The sequence below is a fragment of the Falco punctatus genome (genome assembly GCF_963210335.1).
Source record: "Falco punctatus genome assembly, chromosome: 6".
NCBI lineage: Eukaryota > Metazoa > Chordata > Aves > Falconiformes > Falconidae > Falco > Falco punctatus.
Window position 1 is genome coordinate 5,665,842 of NC_137585.1, and position 27,371 is coordinate 5,693,212.

The 27,371-nt window shown below is 49.8% G+C and overlaps 1 protein-coding gene across 6 annotated transcripts in view; it reads left to right on the forward strand.

Annotated features, from left to right (window-relative positions):
* Nucleotides 1-26,134, forward strand: part of LSAMP (limbic system associated membrane protein) — a 1,038,741-nt gene extending 1,012,607 nt beyond the window's left edge. For 4 of the 6 annotated variants that reach the window (XM_080393375.1, XM_080393373.1, XM_080393378.1 and 1 more), the window contains 3 exons: nt 560-708; nt 6,801-6,836; nt 24,482-26,134. In XM_080393375.1, coding sequence (XP_080249501.1) covers nt 560-708; nt 6,801-6,836; nt 24,482-24,579 — 283 coding nt within the window. In that variant the 3' untranslated portion in view covers nt 24,580-26,134. The remainder of the gene's footprint in view (nt 1-559; nt 709-6,800; nt 6,837-24,481) is intronic. The other 2 variants (XM_080393376.1, XM_080393377.1) reach the window with 1 other exon arrangement.
* Nucleotides 26,135-27,371: the final 1,237 nt, after the last annotated feature.

The following is a 27,371-nucleotide window of genomic DNA, read 5'->3' on the forward strand; positions in this document are numbered from 1 at the left end:
TGCTACTTGGGGCGCCTTCATCTAGGGGAAGGAGCTGCTGAAGTGTAAGATTCCTCCATCTGTGTGACCTAAGCCACCCAGATATGCATGTGAGAGAAAAGGATAAAAGGGGTCTGTCCCTTATACCTGAGCATTTACCTGTCTCAGGCGTGGCTCAGCTTCGGTACGTGCATGTACTGGAACACATGAACCGGTGTCTCTCACCGCAAACCTTTCGGTCACCTATGGAGGAACCCTCAGCTGGCCATGGTGTGTTCATTTCCAGGTGTTAGTTGCTGCTGGGTAAAGGCTTCCTCCCTTTCCTTTGGCTTTTCTTGCTTCTCCACTGCTTTACCAGTGCTATTTCACCCCACTGTGGTCCTTCTCCCTTTCATTCTGTCCTCCTGCTTTCCATCAATGCCTTCTTTGGTCTCTTTCTCCTCGCATCTCCTTCCTGCCTCCCTCCATCCTCACCTGCCAGCTGGGCTGAGTGACTTTGGTTTACTGCCTGCCAGGCAGTGATTTCCTTCCAAGTACACGGCTGCCATTGCACTACACACCTCTTCGCCTGTCTTCCCAGGATAAACAGCGCCAATGGTCTGGAGATAAAGAGCACGGGGAGCCAGTCTCTGCTGATGGTGGCCAACGTCACTGAGGAACACTATGGGAACTACACCTGCGTGGCTGCCAACAAGCTGGGAGTCACAAATGCCAGCCTATACCTTTACAGTAAGTATGGGAGAGGGTGAAGGGAGGTCTAGATTGCTCTCGCAAAGACCAGGCCGTGTCAAAAGCACAGAGTAACCAAAACTCAGGAAAGCATCTGCTTGCCGCCCCCACCCCCTCAAACCACCGTGAACTGGCTTGCAGTGCCCCGCTTCAGATACCTACATGGTCATGTTTGCCGTGAAACACAAACACAGCCAAATTAAAAGGTTTACAGTCAAGCCCTTTCATTGACTTTCTTTGCTGAAGTCAGATTTTGTTAAAATAATAAAAAAATGTTTGTTTTAAAGCTGAAACAAAAAACCTTTTAGAATGACAGCCCTTTTAATAAGGACACAGAAGGCCAGGGCTCAGAGGGTCCGTGACAGCTGAGAAATGACAAGTAATTCAGAGAGATGGAGAGAACTTGCCACCGAGCCTGAGGAGAACAAGAGAGAGTCAAGAAAAAGAGAAATGAGTTTGAAAATGGAAGGGAAAGAAGTGGGAAAAGACAGAATGATTTAAAGGGCCCTGCCACGGGGAACATGGAGGGAAAAGCAATCAGCAGATGAAATACGGAGTAAAATTCCTTGGATCTCATCCTGCTACCTTTCAGTTACTGAGTTTGTCCTAGTAAGTGTAAACAGATAGAAGTTAGGACTAGACCAAACTGTAGAGCAGAGTTACCTGCTGGTTCTGGATTTTGCAACTGATCCAAACCTGACCCTAAACTGAGCCCGTGCCCCTCTCCTACCACCCACCCACATGTACAAACCGTGGTGTATCGAAAATGCAGTTCCCAATTTCAAGTCCAAAACTTGGCCTCAACTTGGACCATGCGTTGTTATTGCCACCAGAAACCGACTGCAGCAGAATGACCCACTCACAGGAACAGACACATAGATGCAAAAGTGACTTAGGGCTGTATTCCTCTGATAGTTCCCAAACTGAATTAAAACTCTCAGGCCACAACTTGCATGTCCTTTTAAACAGGAAACAAACAACAAAAAGAGGGGGGGGAAAGCTGGATAAAGCAGTGTTGGTATGGAATGCAGTTTAGTCTAGTTTCTGCTGTGTGTGGTCGGATTAATCAAACCATCAGAAAAACAATGTTTTCGTTTGGTTATATTTTAGCAGATGTAGTGCAAAAGAATAAATCCATTGGCATTTTTTGTTTGCCACCTCTTGATTTATGTTGTGGCAGTTTGAATTTTTGCAAAATGTGGGTGTATTCTGTGGAAGCTTTTTTCTAAAGAACAGATATTATCATAATATATATTTGATTTCCTGTAGCATTGCAGCACACAAAGCAAATTTTGACTTCGAAAGTCTTTTCACCCTGGTCTTGTGACTGTCATGAGATTCAAATAAAATCCTCAGGCAGCAATCTGGAACACAATTTTCAAATATTCCAGATTTGTTCTTGCTGATATTAATGTAATGCTAAGTTTAGAATGCATTATTTGTGGCTGAATTCTAAATTTGGTGCTCTCTGTTGGTTCCTGTTACACAGATGAGCTGAACTGCATCACTGAAACAAAATATAAGATGAAATTCAATAATGTATGGATGCACACATGATTTTAGCTGGGGGGGTTGGTTTAGCTAGAAGAGCATTTTGCGTAACTTCAGAACTTCACCCCAAAGGATCTCAAAGGATTTGCTAGAAATTAGTATTTTAATATCACAAGTTATTTAGAAATGGGCGAGTGTTATTAGCACCATTTTGCAGTAGGAAAGTAAGGTACAGAATGAAGAAGTGGTTTACCCATGGTCGTAAAGTGAGTGGCAGAACCCATAAGAGATCCAAGGAGATCTTTCAAAGTTGCCATTAACTATTCCAGGAGGAAATGTGGCAACTATTAAAGATGACTTGGAACATTGAGGGTCTGATTTTAGTGTCCTTTTGATGTGTATGGGGAAAACTTTCCTCCTTTCAAGTTGCTGGATTTTCTTCATCATTTTTAGCTTAGAAATTCAAGGCCTCTTTACGCTAGACAGTGCTAGAGAACTTCACAAGGGCCAGAAGAATGGAGGTGCAGGAGCTGAGAGAGATTTGATGATCTTGAGTGGATGTTTATAACTTTTATTTTTGTTTCTTGGTTAATCCCTATTTCTTCAGTGTACAATTGCTTCATACTATTTCAGGAAATCTCTGTTCTCCTGGTTAGTGTGGAAGAGAGAAAGAAATTAAAAAAAAAAAAAAATCAGGCAGTCTACAGCTGGTGTTTCTAAGGTTAAGAAATCGGGGGGGAAATGAGTGAAAGGAATCCAGCTTCATAAAGATAAAGCAAGCAGCTGGAAAAAACTACAAGCCCAGATGGGGGAAAAAAAAAAATGCTGTAGTGATCACGCAGTAGCTGAAATAACAGATAATGCACACTCACAGTCACATACCCAGGCAGAAAAATAAAGCAGTGCCAAGTTTTTGCAAGGTACAGCACATACTCAAACAGTTGGAAGTGTTTTTTATCCCTAGAATCAGAGATTTTATTTCTTTTTTAAATACAGAACGAGCTCACTGTAGGGCAACATCCCACTAGGGAGGCAGATACAGTGCTGGTTTCTCGGTGTCCCATTGCAGCGCAAAAAAGAATGGCAGCCAGGAGTGAAGAAACCTCCAGCGAGTTAATAATGAGGTACTGGCAGTTTTGCCTGAGGTGGAGGGCAGAAGGGGAGCTAGCAAAATGGTGTGAAAGAACAGTTTAGCAACAGAGGAAAAATGGGTGGCTACCATTCCAGGGAACCTCAGCCAGCAGTGGAAAAACTCTAGGAGGGACTGAGTGCTTTAGATGTCAATGCCATAGATAGAAGATGCATTAAAATACAAAAGCAGCTCCCTTGAGCTGTATGAATAGCTAGCTAGTGATCTTTCTTAAAGGCTGTAGCAGCAGGATTGCTGCAGGTGGAGAGGTTTATACCCCTTGCTCCTGGAGACTGAGTTTACAACAGCATAAAAATGGCCCTACCAAAGGTCTCTTACCCAGGAACCTGTCTCCAGCAGCAATATGGAATATGTTTGCAGAGATAGTACTCAGGAACAGTCTGATGATACAACTGATCTAATAACTTGCTGCCGTCCTTTCCTGCCCACTCCTTTTGCTCACCCTGCCGCATGCTTTTGTTTTCTCCCTTACTCTGGTACTCAGTGGACATCCCGCTGAGCCAGTCTAACCTGCTGCACTGGTGAAAAATAACCGAGTTTTTCCACCCACCCCCCAGCCCTTTTGTTGTACTGAAGTGAATTAGTTTGTGGAAGGGCTCAACAAGCACTAGAGCCCATGCAAGAGGGCAAGCTGTGTCACACATCTGTGGAGATGAGGAGCTGGGAGGCAGGACCGTGTTTTGCAGCATTAGGGAGGCAGTAGGCTGACTCAGCTCTGCAAAGCCTAGCAACAAGGTTTGTAATCCCCAAGCACAAAACAGTGTGAGACCTAGGAAAAGGGAAGGAACACAGATCTCTCAGAATTACCCGACTGAGAGGCCAAGCCAAGCCAGGGCTGCCATCGCAGAGCAACAGTGGTGAAAAGAGTTGCCACAACTGGTGGGAAAGGGTTTTTTTCCCTAAGTGTATTAGGAGAGGGGGACATGTTTTCTTTCCATTCCACTCAGCTAAAAGTGCTATGAAAAGCATTATGAGTAAAAGTCACAATTTGTATCTTAACCCCCACTATACAGAAGCGTAAATGTGTGTATAGATACCAGATACAAATCTGCTGTACAAGCATACAGATACATAGGTTTACGTGTACATGAGCATGTATGCATACGCATGCACCTGTGTGATGTATAAGCAAGCACACATACATCCCTACAGGCATACAGAAGCAGGCTCAGCACCTGGTGCATTCTAGCAAGGCAGAGGAAAGAAAGCAAAGCTTATCCACATCAGTTGACTTCTGCCTCCAGCAGAGCTAGCCCATCCCAGAGGAGAAAACAGGAGACAACAGGGCAGTGCTGCACATCCTTATGCAGCCCAGCTGGTGAAATTGTCTCAATTATAGGAGACTGCCACCTCAGCAGGTTCCCCTGCTGCATCCTCTGCAGCTTGCATCCTCTACACCCTTCAGGGAGTAAGAAAACACAGGGGTGAGGCAGCAGCTGGCAAGGCCCGTGCCAATTAGAAGCAGCAGCAGACAGGATCCCGCCCCTGCCTCCTCGAGAGGCTTCAGGTAGAATTATCGTTACAGTCCAGCAGTTTTGATCGCAGCAAGAGGCACGTTCCTAAGATGAGCTGGCACTTGCCTCTAACTTGTCATTATTTGTGAGTGCCCCCCCACAAGTGCTAGCTGTGTGCACACGCTTACACCCCTTCTGCCAACTCTCTGCCCACGCTTTGTTGCACCTGAGTGTATGCTTGTGGTGGTTGCTGCTAGGGTTTGGAGCCTGACTGTGGCTGAAATCTCTCTCCGTGGTTCTCAGTGCAAACCCTGTCTTTTCCCAGGGGCTGTCAATAATGGGGGGTGGGGGAGGCCCCAGGAGAGGAGGAAAGTGGTTAGGGTGACAGCCAGAGGGGGCAAGGCTGAGACACTCCTAATGAGCCGGGATGGAGCAGTAAAGGCAGCACTCAGCAGCGGGCAAGGGGGAACAGAGGTAGAGTCCTTGAATAGAAAGCAGCATGATAATGAGGCCGTAGCGCTTTCCTTTTACTGCTTATGCTGTGCAGTCTGCAGCCTGCTGTGCAGGAAGAAGGTAAAGGGGAGTTGAGTTATTTAACCAAACTGAATAACAAGGAAGTCATGTCAGCACAACAGCCTGCTTTCACAGAACAATAGTCCCCTGTTGCTACATAAGCACAGAGATCCAGGCTAGCTGTGTATTTTCTAGGCAAGAGACAATCTCTCCTGTGCCTGCTGTGGAGTCAAACAGCTCCATTACCACCATGAGGGCAGGAGACCTGCCAGTGTCACCAGATGATGGGCCTGACCTGCTATGTCCCAGTGGGCTCCAGCAAGTCAGAAACTTGCTCTTTGCGCTAAGGGTGCTATATAAAGAGCGTTGGCTTCCAAATAGCTGGGCCTGGGTTGATCAAAGAATTATAGTGGACTGCTGATGCATCCTGCCAAGCTCTGTGTCCATCAGCAGTGATCTTAGCACTGTCCTTACAGGTAAACCAGGAGAGAGCTCATTGCCTCAGGCCTATCTACTGTTGCACAGTGGCATATCTCTACAGTTAAATATCGACCTGCTGATCAGTCCATGAATAGGAACTTGTCTCAGTCAGTACAAGGAATCCAGCAACTCTGAAGGTAACGAAAGGAGACCCAGTGATCACTCTCAGGCCTGGGGGTTTGTAGTCTTGGTTCTGCACCTGGCTCTGCCAACAGTTAAACATTTGACCTTGGGCAAATCGCTTCCTTGCTCTGTGCATCAACTGCACAATCTGTAAAACTGCAAAATAACACCACCATTAGCCTCCAGCTGAGGTCTCTGACACTGGTTTCCCCCAGTGTCTGTGCCATCCTTTTAAGATCCTTGTGTGATGCATAACGAAGATGCAGTGTAAAAACCCTATAAACAAAACTGCAGGTTCTATGTACAACTAGATGTTGATGAGTCTGCAAAAACTCTGTCTACCTCAGAATACAAAAGCTCTAAAGAAACAGTGTCTCAAGGATTCCCCAGGGTGACTGCTTCCCTGCACAGATCCTCAGGGGACATGTCGCTGGCAAGAAATCCATTGTGGAGAAGGTTCTGGGGGGTGCGGTAACTACCCATGGAGGACTTCTACAACTCACCTCTCTGCCAAGATTAGCTTCCAGCCAGAGGTGTAGCTAAGAGGAGCTCTAGTGTGATGACATGAGTGGTCTTGAAAGTCAGAGGGGAGATATGGCCCATCAGCTCCAATTACCTTCACTGCAGGTGCTTAATCCCTCTTGCTGTGTGGATATTATTTGTTTAGGTTTTGAAATGACTTCTCTCTGACTCCCAGTCCCAGGGGATGTTGATATATATTAGGTGTGGCTAGCAAAATGCTCTGTAGATGAAACCTACTCTAGTTGATATAATTTGGGGATGGACAACTCCATCAGGTTTGTATCTGCTGCTTGCTTTGTGTGAAAAGTGGCTTGTCCTTTTCTCCTGCATGTTGCTTATTGTTTTTTTTCCCCCCTTAGAACGAGTTTTACCCACACTCCCCAATCCTTTTCCAGGTCAGTATATGTTTTATGTTGAAGTAGCTCTTTAGCTGGGTCATTCTCCATCATCCTGAAAAATGCTCAGAGCTAAGGATGGGCAAAACAGCTCAGAAATGCAGGAAAACAAGGGCTTTCCCTTCTCATCTACATGTAATTTGGTCTCTTCTGCTCACCTCCCTCATCCTTGCACTTGCACATCCTCCCTTCCTTTTCAATGAAACAATCAATGAAACAGCAACAACCTGTAGCTGAGCTTTGAGCCATGACATTGTGTCCTCACCTAGGTCTGGACAGTCTTCAGTGAGGTTCAAGGTTCAATGTGCCTGCGGACCTACACCTCATGCGTACTGCCATCCTAAGCTGTCTTTGCCCACATGTTCGGATTTGGATCAAAAGCATAAGCAGACCAAAAAATTTGCAGAGACAGTGGAAGGGACAAGTGAGAAGCTAAAAATTAAATTGCTGCCAGGAGGCTTTTCCACTCTAGTTGTGCAAAGTATTCATGGTGAAACACTTTGTTTTCTCATTCCTCTTGTCACACACCCCCAGTCTGCCAGTCACATAGTGCCGCATTTGAGGCAGAGAACATGAAAAGAGGTGTGTAGTGAGGTGTTACCGTCTGCTTTATTCCAAGGGAAGAAGGTATGAAGGCAGAACAGTGTTCGGGCGTTTTTCCTGTCTCCGTGCTGCCCAAGCATGCCTCAGGTCCAGGCAGCACAGGTCCAACATCCACATGAGATTCGGGGGCTTGGATGCAACCTCAAGATTCTGAAAAAGTGCAGACTGGGCACTTCCAGAAAGCAGGCTACAGCATTTGAAAGCAGTGTTTGAAACAAAATAATAATAAGGCAGGCAGTCCCCGTATTCACTTAAAAAATCTTGGCCTAGAGCTCCTTAGTATCTTTGTTTTACTGCCATGTGATGAAGATGTGTTCAACTCATAGGATGTTCGGAGGCCTGAATAGTTAATGTCTGTACAGAGCTTTGGGGTAGAGTGTTATTAGGAACCCGTGTTGTTTTGCAAAAGAGCACCTGCCCAAGTAAAGCACCTGCAGGTACTCTCATGAAAAGAACAATAAATGCTGGGTGTTACACCAGCCCCATTTAACTACTCTACCATTTTCAAATCAAGCTCTGCTCTTGGCAACTTACTCAGGCTCAGGATGTAGTCACAATTGCCTATTTAAAAGGCAAATCCACAAATACAATTAAAGAAAAGTACCTACAAAAAGAGGAGGGGTGGAGGGAGAAATCAAGCTACCATTAAAATTAAATCCCAGAGAGTGATTTGTAAATAACATTCAAGGAGCTGAGAAAAGGAGTAAAGTAGGCCATTGGGAACCTAGTGTGGAAAAATAAATCCAATTAAACACCATTATCGTATGTATTGCAAATGAAACTTGTGCATGGATGTGAAATTAAAGTTGCTGAGGATGTTCGGGATGTAAGGTTTTGAGGAGTTTTCCAATTTTGCGTGTTCTTCTTTTAAGCAGAATTTTCAATGACAAATATTTTTGTCTGATGGAAAACCCAAGGCTCTTTCTTTTTATGATTATTTTTATTATATATCCTTAAATTCCACAGGCAGGCAGTGTTAATTTTTTTCATAGCCAGCCCTGTTTACAGCTGGTTTTGAATTAGTAGTCCATTAAGCTAAATGATAAAGCAAAAACTGCAAGTGAGCAAGGCCAGGATTTCCATACCAAACACCTCTCCTAATCAAGCTGCCAAGGCCATCCTGCACAGCTTTAGTCAATCCTTTGAAACACTTCCCCCTCTGTCTTTGAAGTTGTTATTTTTTTTTCCTTTTATGACTCCCCAGTCTCCTGAGAGGATCTTGAATGACATGCTGGTGTGACATCACTTCTGTGAGGCATCTCCAGGAATTTGTGGTGCCAAATGCTGGGATATCTCCAGTGACCCAGGACATGCAAAGAGGATTTTGCAGAGGGGGAATGTAGAGTTTAAATACGCTGGACCTCATTTGTTTTCTGAAAGCGCTTACCGGCTTCTCCAATGTGGGCGTTCAGCACAGATATTGGCACTTACCTCAACATTTGCTTTTACTTTGCTGTTCACCTTCAAAGAAACCTTAGGTATAAAATTTTCTTGCTAGTCCTTTTTCTCCCTATGAGTTGATGTTCTGAGATGCAGTCCTCCATTCTCAAATAAGCCTCTCCTCAATGACCAGAATCACAGCCTCCTCCCTCTTCCTCCCTCAATTTCCATTTCTCTTAAGCCTTGGTAACTCTTCCCTGCCCTGTGGGGTTTTGAGCATTAATTTAAAAGGAAGGTGTTTTGAGATGAAGAGTACTGTAGTCATGCATTGCTATCATTAGCTGGCTGCTGTGGAAACATCTTTCAAGCAGGCTAGAGATTCAGAAGCAGCCTATTCAACTAAACACATGGGACTTGAACTTGATGAGGCAGTTTCCTAAAAGGCTGGTGGAGCGCAGCTGATTCAGCTCTCAACTGCATTGTCCTTGGTAAATTTTCCATCCCTCCTGACTTTGCAGCCGGGCACTCAAAATGCCCCAAAATGTCTTCTAGGATGACACATCATCACATCTTCCTGTCTGCATTGTAACATCATGTTATAATGGGATGACACAAGACCTGGCTGTCACAAAGGGGGTCTTACTGCAAAAGGTGGTTTTCAAAAGGGTTTTTCCTCTGGAAAAGGAGAATTTGCACATTCCACACCATACCTGCCAATGACAGGACAAATGGGGCCACTGCTGAGCTTCAAAGGGGTCTGTCATAATTATGGCACGAGCTCCATCTCTGTCCTCCATTGTCTCTTGTCCTCAGCCCTGTGAACACGGACTCCTTTCCCCTGGGATTAGCACCTAGTGTCCACATCAGAATGGCTTTGCCATACTGATGGGCTTTAAAACCTGTGAGTCTGCCTTACAGGAGTTTTGTCACGAAGGCTTAGCACAGACTAACCAGGGCCTTTCTCAGTGTGGTTAGCTTGAATGCCCAGGGAGCTCTGTGAGGGGGGTGCTGTGTTCCCCAGACAGCAGCACATCCAGAACTGCCCATGGGGCATCAAGCGTGCCAGTCTTTGGGGCCTGATCAGATGAAGTTATGGCCATTAATAGGGTGACAAAAGATTACAGCAATAGTGTGTTAGTAATTAGTGGAGGGGGAGGGAAGAGGAAAATGAGCAGTCCTGTCTTTCTGCCAAAACGTGCACTGATCGGAGAATGACCCTGTATGACTGTAGATCGTAGCTAGTCTCCATTTAGCTGTAGCCCGTGTAGCCTGTACTGTCACTAATGCCTTCATCAGGTGGGTGGGAGCCGGGGGAAGGGAGAAAAGAGATGTTCATTTGGGTCCGATGACCAGAGTGGGAAACAGAGAGCATCTTTTTTTTCTAATACCCGCTCAATCCTCATCCTTCCCTTTGGAAGGCCTAGCTGTGGTGAAGAGAGCTCATCTGTCGCAGTCGTCACCTCCACCCATCTCTGCTCCCCTTCTGCTCTCCCTAGTGTAAGGCCCCGTCAGTTCTGCTGAGTAGGCAGCTCTCATGTCAGTGGGGTCTGCTTTGGCAGAAGGATGAACATCTGAATATTTCAAAGCTAAGGAGAGAAGCATAGGGGAATATATCAGAGAGTACAGACTGTAAAGGGTTAACACGTTACGAGGGTTTGCTGACTAGGTAGTGGTGTGGGAACAGTCCACAGAAACCAGCCCTCCCAGTATGGTGTGGCCAGCTAAAAAGCCCATCCATCTCTGGAGTCGTCTTCACTGAGGCCAGAGGGTGCTTTATCAGCTGGGTGCCAAGAAAGAGTCAGTGAAAACCCAAACCTTCGCAACATTGGAAACAAACTAGTTGGCAGAGCTGGGGAAACTGTAAAGTTTCATAAAGAAACATAAAGAGGGCAAAATAACCAATCTTGGCCTATTGTAATTCTGACATAGAAAAATAATGGCCATATGAACCAAGCACAGGAGGGCACGTTTGGAGTCATGTGCAAGTCTGGTATTTCCGTAAATCCTCAGGCGTTCAGGGGCTGTAGTTCAGCTGTACTCACCGCTCTGCAGTGGTCTTTGCCTGAGCACTTGGAGCACGCCTCTTTTCCTCGAAAGCTGGCTGAGCCCCGGGCATTGGTACCTGATAACACCCATGACCCTGGGTGGGAAGCACAGCTCACAGTTCTCCTTGCTTCCCACTGGTGGTATCCAGCCAGACTTTCCAAAGAGCTGATTCCCCATTTGGTGAGTGCAGAAGGGGGTGGCTCTGCAGGATGGATGCTCGGGCAGGCAAGCTTCTCTTACTGCTCAGGGTCAATGTCCATCCCTGCCAGATCTGCAGGCACTGAAGGCTGGGACTGCGTTGGGTGCCAAGCCTGCGGGGGTTTCAGGCCAAGGGAACAAGAAGGACAAGACAGCATGAAGGCAGAAGGCCAATGTCATATTAATTGTTTCTTGCTATTTCATAGGTACCAGGCAAAGGTGGCATTGTATCTTATTTTGACCATGTTGTTTAAAGTGAATAAAGTACAAGTCAGAGGTGATGATAGTGTCTTCCAAAAGGGGTAGCAGAGATGCAGCTGGAAACAGCATCTTAGGGAAAAGAGAAATGCCAAGAATTATTTGTTACTACAGCTACTAACATTGCTTTGTGGGTTTTTTTACTGAATAGCAACAGACAGTTTCTGTTTGCTGAGACTGTTTAAAAAAAAAATTGAAAACCAGTCAGCTGCTTCTCTCAAAAAAGTGTAAAGAAAAGAAACCAGCTTTCTTGAAGAGAGACACAGGGGGAAAGAGAGAGAAATAGCTTTATTGCTTGATCTGTTTCTGTACTTTATGTTCATTAATTTTAATTTAGATTGATTTATTCCAAAATGAGCCCTGGCTTGCATATATTTGCATAACCCTCTCCAGTAGCAATGCTGTGGAGAATCCAGCAAGTGAGGAAGAGCAGCAGCAGGGGGTAGGAACTGACACTGGAAGTCCCAGAAAAACATTCGTCTGAGCTGGGCCCTTGCACTGGGGTAGGGAAGGCATTTCAAGGTCTATTTAGCCACAGGTGTGGCTTTACATACATGCAGAACAGCCCTGCAAAACAGAGGTTAGAGTGCAGCAGTCAGGTGGGAGAGTGGAGTTTGGGGGAAAATACACAACCGCATGGCAGAGATTAGAAACAAACCCATGGAAAAGCAACTGCCATGGAAAATCAGTTGTCCGGTAGGGACACTGATGATGTCATTGTTGTAGCATGGACAGATCACCCTGCAGAGCAGGGTTCGGGCAGGCTATAACCCTCCTGAGCCAGATATCCCCAGCCCAGAGGACACTCGTAGCCTGATACCATCTGTATGTTAGATGAGTTTCTGAAGCCATCAACTGAACCTTTCTCCTTAGAGATCATGAAGGCAACTCATACCCACTGCACAGCAGGTGTACCTAAATCCTTGCTCTCTCCCTCGTGCTCTCCTTACATTCTGTATTGAGCTGCCAGCCAGGCTGACTCAGACCGAAGTGCGGAGGGCAGCAAGGAGGAGGATGAGGAACAGCCAGTGTTGTGTTGATTTAATTCTTATGCACACACAAAAATTCCTCCAGCCCTCAAGAGAAAATGACCAAAGGGTAATTTCCACCTTCGTCCTCCTCCTTCCCCTTCCATTTCCAGTGTAAACCACTCAACAATTTGCTAACAACTTGGCCTCCCCTCTGGTTATTGTCCCAAGTGAACAGTCTCTCCATTCACTAACCTATGACGGTAAGTCGGTTTGGGAAGCAGCAGGTTTATCTTCCCAGCTCAGGCACTGCACCGGGCCCGCTTGTGAACTGGTTGCCATTCAGTGTCTGCTCTGCTGTTGATAAAGCACATTACACATGGCTGGGCTTGCATGATTAATACAGCTGTCTAAGCGCTCTCTCTAAAAACAAAAACAACTGGGAGAAGGGAGGTGCGGGATTTGGGAGGGAGGGGGTGCCCAGAGGGGAAATCAGCCATTCTACAGAAATCAGGCTTGCAGGAAAAGCAGAGCGCCACTGACAGGCCTTCCCTCCTGGGGGTGAGCAGGTCTGTCAGAAGAGCTCCCCTGCAAAAGGTAGAGGCCTAGGGAGAAGGCGAGCAAAGGAGAAATGTGCTTGGCCCTTCCATACCGTCACCTGCATTTCCCTCTGCAATCTGGGGAATGGATGCATGGACAGAAGCAAGGGGTCAGGCCATGGAGAAGGATGCGCTATAACCAGCATAGCTTCAATGAGGTCCCATCAGGCAGCCTCTACAGTCAATGTTACAGATACAGATGCACACTGATTGACAAGTATGCTCCTGAGCCAGGTCACCTCATGCACTGTATGCACTCACCCTGTGCTCAGAGGCACATCCCACAGTCACTGAGCAGTTTTCAGGCACCCTAGAACATCTAAAGGAGGAACCGGAGCAGCTGCAGGCATCTTTTCCATTGCCCCAACTCACTCAGCTGAAGGCCGGCTCAGCCTGTAAACTGTTCAAGCTGTATTAACTTTCCCTTTTCGATTACTGGTCTGGGAACAGGCTGTGGGAAGGCACTATGGCTTTCTTCTCTGGCTTTTCCCATGCCCGGACCAGGCATTAAAGCCATGCCTGCACTGTTAGGGCACTGAGGTGACCGGGAATCCCACTCTGGAATTGCATACACAGACACACATCTGTACTTTGATGAGAACTACAGGTGACACAAAGTAGTACTTAGACCACACGCTTCAGAGAGACACACCAGTCCATGGGGCCAGCGTGACTCTCGTGACATCTCTGATTCTCAGAAACACTCAGAGACGCGCACAGGCTTGTTTATAGTGTTCCCGTGATAGGCCCTGTACTTCTTGTCCTTCAGAAGCAGCCTTTGATGAAGGCTAGCTAAAACCGCCTTCTAGATTGTTCCACTCCTGGGCAAGGAAGGATGGGACCAAGGCTTGGTCCCTGCTAAGCTCACTGGAAGGGAGTCCCCAGAGGGAAGTGGTGGCCCTAAGAAGACCCCAAGGACAGGTTGGGCAGACACTATGCTGCAGGTACTATAGGAGAAGGATTAGGAAGGGCAGAAGCTGTGGCATGACTGGATTTCAGTACCAAGAGTAACCTCAAGCATACTGGTCACTCTCCACCCCAGTTTAGTTCTCCTGCTCTCCTTCCCCTTGGTGTACCCACTCCCTCTTCATTTCTGTCCACAGCCACAGTTTCCTGTGCCAAATACCCAGCAAAGCTTCTGGGAAACCATAGCAGGGATGAAGTGGGTAAACAGACATAAAGCTGATGAAAATATTAATTTCTCAAGAGGTTCCAGAGCCTCCAATTAGCAAACCTGCTTCCTAGGGTTGTGTGTGCTCTGGGTGAGGAGGGCTATGCTGTTTGTGGCCTACTGAGACACTAGACAGACATCACCTTTGGTCTGCTGTGCCATACACGTGCTTGAGAGGTGAGCAGGGGAGGGACTGCTGTATCCCAGGAAAGTAAAAAGCAGAAAAAGCTCAGATCTTCACTGTGATGGCCCCTGAAAGAGTCTGTGCTTTGTGTTTTGTTAATGTTTTGCTTGTAGGATGGGTGTCTTCAATGGTTTGAAGACAAATCTGTTGTAACTGATTTTGTATCCGTAGTTGGCCAAGTGTTTTAAAAAAAAAAACAAATCTCCAGCTGCTAGGGGAATGGAAAGGGTGGGAGAGCTGGTTTTCAGCTGTGAGAAAAACCTTGGAACTTTTGATACCTACAGGACAGATCTGGTGATGGAAGATCAATGTAACTTTGAAACGTAGGTGGTCTTCTAGCCACTGCCAGTCTCACTGGTCAGGATAAAAGTTCAGTTCTAAACTAGGAGTACTGGAAACCAGATCCAGGATAAATTGTGTAAGCTGCCAGCTCTTTAGCACCACGACCTTCTCAGAAAGACACTGAGAAATACAATTTCAGGGATATTTTTTAGGCCTTAGGGAAGGATGGGTGAGCTGCATTAGAGAATGAATCTTCACTAAGACATGAGGTATGATAGATGAGTACTTAGTACACCATGAATGAGCTCCAAAACATGGAGAAGAACTGTTCAGTGCTAAAAAAGCATGAGTAAAATCTGAAATACATTAAACTGTGTGCTAAGATTGATAGACACCAGAGACATTTCCTTAATCTTGTTGGAGAGTTGCTGGAGGGCATCCTCCCTAGTTTACACAGTGGTACTTACACCTCGAGAAAAGCCAGCCTATTGCCACTGCAGTACCGGTTAAGTTTTAATTACAGGAGCAGAACTGGTAGTGAGAATGGGCTACAAGCAGGTAATGAACAAAACAGTTTCAACATTAAGAACAGGGAGCGAAAACTCATGTCTTCTTCTCAAAGGGGAGGGGGAACAGGAAAGTGGTAACAAAAAAAGCCCCAAATGAACCCTAGTAAGTAGGAGCTGGTAATCCCTAAAGCCTCAGAGTAGAGTGCAAAGCCCTGGAAGAAAGAAATTAATAACTTTCAAAGTATGACCTTGAAAATGGAATTAACAGTATTCCTCCCTTTTAAGCCTTCATGATAATAAAGATTTCATCTTCTGAAGCCCTGGCAAGAGAGTCAACAGACTAGAAAAATTAATTCCTACAGAGGAGCTGGCAAGTGTAAAACCTAAGGCCTCTCCAGGCCCCAGGGAGTGAGATGACGGAGACCTGTATGATGCACATCCCCTTTCCCTTGCACCTTCTCCTTTAGAGTTTTATTTTCATTGCTCCCTAATTTTTGGTCCTCCTCTTTGCTCAGGCTGCAGGACTCCAGCCTTCACTGTAAGTAGAGTTGGCCTCTCAACAGCATGGAGCCCAGAGCTGCTCAGGGTGGAGAACACTTGGAAGAACAGCAGGCCAGCTCTCCTTGGTTTACCATCACTCCTTCCTTTCCATCACAGACAAGTCCTCCTGGCCTGTCCCATGCCTCCTCCTGGCCTCACTTCCATTTAGCAACTCACGGGGGCTGGTTATCCTCTTATACCAGGTTTTACCTTGTGTTCTTTCGTGGGATCCCAAGGGCAGATTCCCCAAAGCAAATGAGGAGCCTGTAGCTCTCTGATGTCCTTCGTAATTCTCTGTGGGCTCTCCTCTGTCAGCACCGAAGATAGTCAAGCCCTGGAGTCTTGTTAATGTAAATAAGAGAAAGACTGGCACCCACTGTCTCTTTTCCTGTCTCCCACTTCGGTTTACTCAGATGATGGGACACAGGACCCAGCAGAATAATCTAGGTGGCAAATCTGGGTGTGAAACCTGTAGATGGGTGGGTGATTTTTTTCCCTCCGGGTATGGACTGGGAATGTATCTGCTTTCTGCTTGCATCTCAGACGACCCTTTTTAAAATCCACGTTGGGAAACTTGAAAGTCACCAGGTTCAATTTCTGCTGGTGGCGATCATGCTGCTTACAATACTCGGAGGCACACCTCTGTGCAACCAAGCAGACTTGTGGCTTTGTGTAACAAGTCTGGCCTCATTTGCCTGTTTGGCAAGGGTTACGTGTCATAGCACAGTCTCTGTCCCCCTCTCTTAAGGACCCCTCCAGGGATGCTGTCGGTGTTAGCAAAGGGAGCTGGAGGGACTGAGGTGGCAGAAGGAGGCAGTGTCTGTGTGGAGGGAGCAGAATGGGTTAGAAACTTTACCACCACTCCCCGCAACCGCCTCTTGCTGCCATAGTGTGTAGATCCTTGCTTTTCATGGGGATGACCAAGTAGGTCAGATCTGCCCCCCTCAAGCAATTTTATCAAGGATACTGCTGTGCGGGGGCTGAGGAGAGATGTGGGGGCTGAGGAGGGATGGGGGCTGAGGAGAGATGGGGGGCTGAGGAGAGATGGGGGGCTGAGGGGGGATGGGGGCTGAGGAGAGTTGGGGGGCTGAGGAGGGATGGGGGGCTGAGGAGAGATGGGGGGCTGAGGAGGGATGGGGGCTGAGGGGGGATGGGGGCTGAGGAGAGTTGGGGGGCTGAGGAGGGATGGGGGGCTGAGGAGGGATGAGGGGCTGAGGAGAGTTGGGGGGCGGAGGAGGGATGGGGGGCTGAGGAGAGATGGGGGGCTGAGGAGGGATGGGGGCTGAGGGGGGATGGGGGCTGAGGGGGGATGGGGGCTGAGGAGGGATGGGGGCTGAGGAGGGACAGCAGACAGGTGGCGATCAGGTTCCCGTGGCACATAACCGTGGCCATATTGGGCTGCCTCGGGCAGCGGCGTCGGGGAGCACGCGGGGCTCCCACCCTCTCTTTGGCGAGATCCCGCGGGGGTGTCCCACAGGGGTGCGTGGCCGCTGCCCCGGCCCTGGCAACCACCGGGGCCAGCCCCAGCGCCCAGGCCCGCCCGCTGCCCCGCTGCCCCGCGGCCCGCGCCCGGCGCCATGCCGCTCCTTCCCGGCCTGCGGCTGCCACCTGGCGGGGAAGAGGCGCTTCGGCGGCAGCTGCGGCTGCCCCGGCCCGGCCCCGCGGCTCTGCCGCCGGCCAGTGGCCCGGCGAGGTCGGGAGGGCTCCGCAGCAACCCCCCGGGCCCGCTGCCGGGCCACCCCGTCCGTACGGCTCATGGCCTCCCTCAGAGCTGTCTGTGGGCGCTGGGGCCTCACTCAGCACCGCATCCAGCCCGCAGAGCCCTGTAGGAATCCCTGCTTCTGCTGCAGGTCTGAGCCGGGCTGGTGCTGCCACCTGGCCTTTACGCTCCTGGTACTAACTCCCTCTTCCCATAACACCGTCATTCCCCTGTACCTGCCTCTCGCCCACCTCCTCTGCCTCCCTGTGCCGCATCTGGGTTTCATGCCCTCTCCGTCCCTTCTCCCAGGGCCTGTCCTGGTTGCCTGCCCAGCCTGCACGCTCACATCAGCGCCCGCATCTCCCCAGCCTCACCCTGGCTGACATCTCCTCACGCCCTCTCCAGCGTCCCAGCCAAGCATGCCCGTATTGCCATTGCAATTTAAGACCTTCCCCGGTATCATTTCCCACGCTGCAGCCCTGCACTGGTACGAGTGTAAGGCTCATCATACCGCCTCAGTCCATGTTACCCCCTTCTTGTATCCCTCATCACAGCGGCCTTTTCCTATGCCTCTGACCTGATAAAACCTTCCTCCTGTGTGTATCACGCCCTCACGCAGCCCCCAGTCCCAAATGGGCACTACAGGCTTTGAGGGGCCAACAACAGCCACGAGGCAGGGACGTGCAGGGCTACCAAGCAGCCTGCTGCCCTCAGCCACTGCTGCCGAGGCTGTGTGTTGCAGCGCCTTGTAGCACTATAAATTCAAGGCTTGAAGGCAGGGAGAAAAAGGGCCCTTTTATTCATCCCACAAAGGTCAGATCTCACAAGTCTGCTCCCTTCTCGGTGATTTCTGCAGCTGGCCTCATCTCTGGAGGATGAGCCTGTGCCGTAGAGGATACACCACTGAAGTCTCAGCTGCTTAGGCCTTTGGGGGCATCATACCAAGTCCTCTCTTTGCTAAACTGTGCTCCCTTCAGCCGCCTGGGTAGCATCCCCCAAGGGCTCAGTAACAGCTGTGCCCCAGATTTGGTGGGAAGACCTGCAGCTCTGCAATTCAGGACTTGAGCATCCCATAGCCACCAACGGCTTGACACTGGGGAGCTGCTTTCTTAACAGTTGCCTTGACAAAAAGCTCAGCTTTCTTTTTCCTAGGGAGACCAGCTAATTCTTCCCACAGTGAGCAAATTTCCTTAGCCTTCCTGTAGGCAGCAGAGGAGACTGCAGAGCAAGGAGTGACTGATACAGTTTTAATCTAGCCAGTTCAGGTAGCAATTAGTAACGGGCAGCGTGCCAGGCTTTCTGTTAATGCCAAGGTCCTAATGTCACGGGAGAACGTAACGCCAGAATTTGATGTGTGGCCATAATATCACTGCTGGACTGCCACTGTGGTCCTTAAAAGTTGAGGGAGGTTGTGGATATGGAAGGCTTCCAGGCAGTCCAGAAGCGACCGGACAAGTTCATGGAAGATAAAAAGAATCTGCCAAGGAGTGCAGGTTCTGCTGGTTCAGGATGACTCCGTAGCACCTGAGGCAGGCCAACATGATGCTGTGCTGGCCACGTGCTCCCAGCTGGCTCCCATCCAGCACCTGCAGGGGACAGGACTGAAGGATAGACAGGACCCTTGGACTGACCCAGTAGAGCTGCTTTTTTGTTGTAGTATGCGCCTCTTGGAGCCAGGCTGTTTTTTGAAGAAGAGAGAAGCTCTTGGTTTGCAATCTGGCTGCGGTTTGCTATGAACGCAAGCAGTACCCTGTGCTTTTCCCCTCTCCCTCTACCATCTCACCCAAGCCCCAACACTCTTCTTGCCATGGCTTTTCCTACACTCTTCACAGGAGCAGGAGCAGTTCATAAGCCATCACGCACACACACATGGGAGAAAAAGCATTACAGCTATAACATGCAAAGTAGCATACATCCCCATGACCTCTATGATGAAACCTGGGCTAGCCTAGCTTGCAGCCCTCCAGGGAGAAGCAAGTGTAGCAAGCCCAGCTGTGCCAGTTGTATGGGGGGGAGGCTAAAACCAGTGAGAGGTCAAAGCACTGATAGGCTGAGGTGGTCCCAAGAAATTCATTCAAGATGTGTGAAGTCTGCAGGGACATTCTTCCCAAGGGTGTTGAAGGCAGATAGTTTTGTGTAGCTGTTTACCTCTTTTTTTTGCAAGACTAAATCTCTGGACTGTTGCAAGGCTCTGAGCCAAAGCTTCAGAGCAGAGAAATGTTCTGAGGGACAGTCACTGGCTTCCTGGTGGGTTATTTGTGATTAAAATAAAAATTCTTTCCTTCCTCAAGCCTTGCTGTCAGGCACAGCAGAAGTATTTTGGCTGCTGGTATTCCACGTAAAAACTATAAAATCAGCCGAAGGCAAACACCCAGCGTGGGATCATTCCACCTGCCCTGTTGATGCTTGTAAAGTGCTATGCAGACAGGGCCTTATAATGGAAAGGTCGGGCAACCTTAGCAGTAGTGGGTGCCACTGGCTCTTGTGTATGAGGCTGGTGAAGCTCTTGCAGCACCGCCTGAGCAGTGCACTGCACATGAGAGCGTGCAACGAGCCTTCCACTTCACCCTGCATGGAAGTGTTGGCCTTTTGCACCAGGTGCAATCACTGAAACCCCATGCTCAACGGCCTTGCCACCTCTTCCACATCCCCAGTCAAAAGTATGGAGATGTTCTGCTGGAAGTGTCAGAAAAGGACCCCTGGTGCCTCTTCTGTGCAAAGCCGGTGCAGGGGGCCGTTACCGCAGGTGGGCAGGAGCAGTGATGTCATGTTGGCAAGGCTCTGGTTTCCCCATGGTTGAATTTAAGGACACGGCTAGGGTTACCCTGCCTTGGGGAGAGGGATGGGATGGGATGGGATGGGATGGGATGGGATGGGATGGGATGGGATGGGATGGGATGGGATGGGATGGGATGGAGTGGGATGGAGTGGGATGGCATGGGGGCTGTGCATGATTCCCTTCAGCTCTGGGAGAGCTACAGCTCTAAATCTCAGCCAAGTCTACCTCGTGCCGTGACACCAATATGGATCACACAGGCTGAATGTGTGGCACGAAGAAACCCTTGGAAAGACGGGGTGCAGTGTCCTGTGGGGCTGTTGCAGCACGGTTAGGCAGCATGGCAGGGGTCCACCTGCAGCACTGGGTGTCCAAATGCCTCACTATTTGGAGCAAGGAAGAGAAGTGCAATTGGTTTGTCCTTGCCAATTTTCAGCCTGCTCCTTCTTGATTTGATTAATGTGATCTGACTGGGTCAGCCGTTTGGGGTCTGGGGTCCGTGAAGTGTTTATTTGTGAAATGCTGCCAAATAGTCGTATTAACTCACCGTCATCAGAAACCCAATTTCCTTCCCTGGCTGCGGTGGAAGAGAACCCCCTTCAAAGCTGCTGCACGGTCATGAACTTCGCAGCGCTGCCAAATTGCAGGGGAATGATTAGCCCGGGAGATCCGTTTGCACAGCGAATTCGCAGAGCGCAGGCTCAAGGGTAGGGAAGCGGGAGGCTGCAGAGCCAGCGGCACCCCTTGGCCAGAGCCCCCCCGTGCCCGCTGCGGGGGTCGCAGCTTGGCTTTCCGCGCCCCCGCAGCGGGCTTTGCGCAGCGCAGCGGTTCGGCTGGGGCGGGGGGAGCGCGGCGGGGTCGCAGCGGCGTTTGCGGGGGCTCTCGCTGCGGCCCCTCCCCGCCGTGCTGAACCGGAGGCGGCTCCGGGGGGCGGCAGCGGCCGCCAGGGGGCGGTGGAGACCGCGGCCTCGCCCGCTGCGGCGGTGGCTGCGGGAGGCGGGGCTGGGGGACCTGGGGTGGGGGCTGCGGGGGGCGGGAGGTCCCGGGGCGGGGGGACGGACACACCCGGGAGCCCGCAAGGCTGTGTGCGGCGGGGGGCTGCGCGCCGCGGGGGGCTGGCTGTAGCGCGGGGGTGCAGGGGCGGTTGCCTGTGTTGTGGCAGGTGCGTGCCTGCCCGTGCGGGTGCATGGCGGGGGGCGAGCACCCCCACGCCTGCGCGTACTTTGCACCTGCGCGGCTGGGTGGGTGTAGCGGCGGCCGGCGTGGGCGCCTTGGAGAGCGGGCGGGTGGTGGGCTGCACGGACGCGACAGGCACGTGCCCTACTCCCCCCTCCCCCGGGCATTCACGCATGGGTCTGCGGGGGTCTGCGGGGCCGCGGCTCCCACGGTGGGGGCGCACACAGGCACCCGCAGAAGCCGTATGTGCACTCGTGGGCTGTCACGGCGGAGCAGGGCGCAATGTGGCCGTACCCTGGCGTGGCTGGGCAAGAAGACTGAATATATGAGTTGAAAACAGTGCTTTCTGCACAAGATCTACTCAGAGATTAATATTTACTTTTTTTCTCAGATTTCCACTCTTTTTTTATTATTATTATTATTATTTGAGCAATTAGTACCCCACAAAACCTTTGAGAATATATTCCGAAAATTTTCAAGATTTTGCAATTAAACTATAACCTTCCCCCATTTTTACAACAGGTACGCCAGTAAATGTGGCGTACGTGGCATGTACTCACTAGCTCTGCTGGCAGACACCGAGGTTACACATAGCACCTGGGGTTATGTGCAGGGGCTGCAGCGACTTTGAGCCACGCTGGGTGCCAGGCCCCCCAGTCACCGGAACACGCTGCCCGGCACCCACACGGCTGCATGTGGGCTGTTGGTGCAGACAAGTGGTGGCATTAGCGTGTGGTGGCGTGTGGAAGATGATCAGGATCACGTGTGGGGAGGCTTCTGCCTCACTGACACATGCAGGGTGCTTATCAGGGAGACGGGAGGACACCCCGTTTTTCAGCTGTGGAGATGGGAGTTGTGCCTCGTCAGATATCCTCAAGCTTCTGCATACAAGTTCAAGCAGAGCAGAAGCTGATGTGACCCTCTCCCAAGTCCTTCATCACACCATGCTTTGTGTGTCCTCCCTTATGCTTAGGTATTGCAAAAGCTTATCTCTTACCATACCATACCATACCATACCATACCATACCATACCATACCATACCATACCATACCATACATCTATCCCCCACCCCCCACCAAGCACACAACCCCCAATCCACGCACTTCCACATTATTTAAGGCAGCAGTACCCCAGCCAAGGCCAAACATACCCCTGCCCCTGCTGTGCTAGGTGTGTATTGGGTGCCACCACAGCAACGTATGCCTTTGCTCTGATTGCATATGCACCCTAGAAAAGTGGCAAGGAGGAGGAGGATTCCCACCTATGTATGTGATTTATACATGTCCATGTATGCATTAGACAAACAGTATTTTAGCCAATTAGTAAAAATGCGATGGCTGAAAACTTGTTGTGGGCAATACACCCTGCCTGTTGTGTTCTTGGTTATTTTGCTGGGCCAGAGAAGTCATGTTTTGGGACTTCTTCACTGCCGATATGGGATGCAAATGGTCCCAAACAGCCTACACCCAATTATCTGATCATGAAAGATGCTTTCTCTGAAACATAGGTCGGGTAAGTGTAGTAGCTGAACTTCAACTTGTTCCCGAGCTCAGAGGGGGAAACAAGTTCCTGTCACCCAAACAAGGAGTGAAAAAACAGTGTTGTAGGATTTATGTGACAAGCCACACAACACGAGGGACTAACCGAAAAAAGCCATAGATGGAATATAAATTTTCCACACAATTCAGCACATACTTATTTAATAATGAAAGAATAGAACTGGGTCACAAACAGCTGATCTAGTAAGCAATGAGCTACATTAGGAAGAAATCTTACAAATGAAAGTGCTACAGGATTTCAGGGGCTCTGAGGACACTCTTCTTAGATTTGCTGCCTTATAGTCACCAGCTAGATTTAGTAGTGACTGCGCTGCTGAGCAAGCTTGTGGCACCTGTGCTTCACTCGGCAGAGAGGCTCTTCACCTGGTAAACTGCAGGTTGTGAGAGGGAGTAATTGCACTATGGGGCTCTCCTGAACAGACTCTCCTTTTGGGTTTTTTGGCTCTCCCTGTCATTAGAAATAGCTCTTCTTGGTGGGAAGCATGTCTTCTTTCTTCTGTGGCAGGATCAGTGCCAACATACAGACTTACCTCCAGGTCCACAGCATCTTCCTGCACCCCTTCTGCGTAGAACGCTGCATATACATAAACATGTACCTATGCATACATATGCATGTACCTATGCATACATGTGTAACATACATGCATGTGTACATATACATGATTCTGTGATGAGCATGCATTTACAAAACCATAGCCACGTACACCACCCTGCCCCATTGCAAAGAAAAGGCTGCCAAGGCTTGGTATTGCAGGGTGAATTTAAAACAGCATCGCTGCCTTTAAAGCCATCCAGAAACGGGAGCCCATAAATGAGAGGATGAATGAGAAGATGTCAGGAGTGTTAGCACTTAATATTCCTGGAGCGAGGCTGCATTATTTGTTGCTGCGGCAGAGCGCTGCTCCCTGCCTCCTCTGACAGACCCCCGTGCATGCGCGCACACGCATGCAAGTTCATTTCCCACCCATACGAAAAAAGTCAGCCTCCCTGGCACCCCCGGCACCCGCACCCTGTAGGTGTTGTGCCACAGGGCCATAAACACAACAGCGAAGCCTTCCTTCACCCCGATTAAGAAACAAGTAATTGCGGCACAGCCCCTGGGAGGGGAGGCGTCCACCGGTTGAGCCCATGTTTTATTGATCGGACTGCTGTGATGAATCAGCCCCCGCAGAGCTGGTGTCTGGCTGCAGACAGGCACTGGTCACTGCGCAGAATTACAACGAGCTGAGCCCTGGCATCCCAGGGCCACCGCCGGGAAGGTGGCGGAACAGGGAGGTGCGAGGCAGGTGGCCGGGCCGTGTGTGTGCTGTGCCAAGGTGTGAGCCGTGCCCCCACACTGGGTGTCCAGCTGCTCCCAGCCAGAGGCACAGAGAGGGATGGGATGGGGTTGGCAGCTGTGGGTGAGCCTTCCCGCGTGCTCCACGACCTGTTTCTCCAGCCTGGGTGTTGCTTGGGGAGAGCCACATGCCATCAGAGCATTGGGCGGGAGGGGAGGATGCTGAGGAGCTGGTGGGCAGGAGCTTGTGGTTGGGCTGGATGGGGGCTCACCTAAGTGGGAAGGTGGCTGTGCCCGGCAGCCCCGGCCTCCAGCTGCAGGAGCAGCCCGGGAGCAAAGCGCCGTGTTCCTGTGTTCTCCTTGTCTCGCCCAACCCTGTGTAATCTTGTCCTCTTTTCTCTCCCTTCTCGCACCCTGCAGGACCCGGCACAGGGAGAGTAGACAACGGTTCCATGAGTTTGGCCGTCCCACTGTGGCTGCTGGCAGCATCCCTGCTCTGCCTACTCAGCAAATGTTAATACAAATCAGAATTAAAAAAAAAAATAATAATAATAATAATAATTAAAAAAAAAAAACCAACACGACAACAACAACACACAAAACAAAATGCGTTATACAGGAGACAGAGCGAAGAGAGGGGAGAGAGAAAAAAGAGAGGGGGGGGAGAGAGAGAGGACTGTTTCTTTCACAACTTTTGTGTGTTCAGGAGCGAAGAGAGGGGAGAGGAAAAATTACAGCAAAGACGACTCAGCAACATTTAATCCAAAACCTGACAAGCCGGCTGTCAAGTCACAACCATCTAGGAGGCAACACGAAGCAAGGAAGAGAATGGGGCACCAGCAAGGATCGTGTCGCCGGAGGATGCTGCAATATAAACAATCCAACAAAACCACAAAGCCAATCAAACAGAAGATCCCTTTTCTTTTCTCTCCTCCTTCCTCTTTTCCATACTCCCTCACCTTCCTTCCTTCCTTCCTCCTCTTTCTTTCTTTTGCAGAAAGAGGTCTTTGCTTCGGTGTCTATAGCCACTTAACTTTTTGGATGCCCTGGGTCATTTTTGTGAGCCAATGCTCAGCCAGTTCATACTTTTGAAAACAAATCAAAAAAAAAAAAAAAAAAAAAAGGAAAAAAAAAAAGCCACAAACCAGAGCAAGTCACCTGAAGCTCTCTGCGCACTGGTGTCCTGTGGAGAACCCATTCCTCTCTTCACCCTGCACTCCTGTGCACCCAGCCCTTTGCTAAACACCTTCTATCCTGTCCCCTCCTTCATGCAACCACACTCACTGGCCTGAACTAAGCTGTGTCAACTCTACTGAAAACATAATTTTCTTTTTTTTTGATCCTCTTCCTCTCCCCCCTCAATTCGACCAGGTGTCTTTCTCTTTCTCCCGTGTATGCCTGTGTGCGTGCGTGCATGCGTGTATGTGTGGCTCTCGCTCCGTCTTCTCTCTCTTCTGTCTTTCTCTTGCTCTCTCTAAGCATGCAAAAGGAACAGACCATGTGTACATATGCTCATCCTGCTGTAGATAATGTCCTGCCTTGTAAGTGTGAGACGATGCTGAGAGATCACTCAGGCAGAGAAGAGGGGTGAGGAGAGAAGGGCAGATGCAACACAGGTTCCCATGGTGTCCCCTCTCCGGAGTCCTCACTGGCTTTTTGACTCCTGGCCACCTTGCTTGCAAGAGTCAGTCTGCACCCTTGTTTAGCCTGTTTTTTCTCTCCCACCTGCAACCTGTCTGGCTCTCAGCCTTCAAGTACCAGCATAGCAGCCCCTGCTACGCATGAGTGCTTGCACACGCGCATGGGGGTGTGCACACATGTGCATTTGTCCAAATAAGCAGAAGAAACCAGGACTGGCTTGGAGCACTGCGGAGTGCAGAGCGCAGCCACCCCCTCCTCCAGGGGAGGGGAGGCTGGGCCGGTGGGACGGGAGTGATGACACCTTGGACATCACCAAGCAGCCATTCCTGTAGGTATAGTGTGTGTGTAGGAACAATGCCTCCATGTGAAAACCACAATCTGGTCATTCCTAACCATTTTGGTAGTCATGCAAAAATAGAGCCAATACCCTTTTTTTGTTGTTGTTCTTACTGTCCTCCCTGTTATAAAAGGAAACATACGCTATGTAGGGGTGAGTGTGTGTGTGCGTGTGCGTGTGTGTGTACTGTACACCACCGTTACTACAAAGCTCACTTTGCAAATTCCACATTTGAAATGAATTGGGGGTTATATCCAGGACCTGTGAATGTAAGAAGAAAAACAAATGTCAGGTCCAAAATCCTGGGCTTATAAAGAAGGAGCTTAAAGTGGTGCAGCAAAGAAGTAGGCAGCACAATTCCCCTCACTCTTCTCTTTTCTCATCTGAAGGGTGCTGGTCTTGCTGGAGAGGGCTGTCACTTGCCATCACCCTTCCCATGGCTGAATCACATGCAAGGGTGACAACAGGAGATGCTCCAGTGGCTCCTGAGTGAGGAGAAGGAGAGGGAGAGAACGAGCTGTCAGAAACAGGGCTAAGAAAATGCTGGGTGGTGGCTGGGAATTGCCACACCAGCAACAGGACAGCTGCAAGAGCCAAAGCAATGAGAGAGGGGACACCAACAGTCATACCTTCCAGTGGCTGCAGTGTATGTGTGCAGGCAGGGGCAGCGGGGAGAAGACTGCTGTGTTTTCTGGCTGGTCATAAGCCCTAGCATCTATGGCAGGAAAGATAAAACAGGGTTTATCAGGTAGCTGCATGGGGTTTTTTTTGGAGGGTGAGGGATTTGCAGGGAGGAACTTGAGTTGGCCCACGCAAATCGAGTGACCATCCCATGACAGTACAGTGTTCTACAGGTGCTTGGCACCACTGAGCTTTCAAGAACCAGCAAGCTTGCTTTTCTCTTTGCCCTGTAAGTTGGTGCAGTAGCAGCAGACCTGGCAGCTGTGCTTGCACGCTGTCAAAGGCAAGGGGGAAACGGGGCTTGTAGTCCTGGGGGGGGGGGGGGGGGGGGGGGGGGGGATACCCACTGGGTGGTCCCCTGCCAGGAAGGAAAGTGGGGATTGCTGTCTATGAACATCTTGCCATCTTTGCACGGCTGGGGCACGCTCCACCAAGGCCTCTCCCTGCTGCTCAGTGTGGCGCTTCCACCTTGCACTGCGGCACTGGCGCCTGCCTCTCTGCTGAGCTCAGCAGTTTCGTGCAGCAGCAGGCACACAGCAGTTAAGCAGTCAGTCAAGGGCTCCTCACAGGCAGCCAGAATGAGCAAGGAAATATTAAGAGACACAAGAGGCTGAAGTTTGGGAGATGGCAGGCTTGCTATAGAGCTGCTGT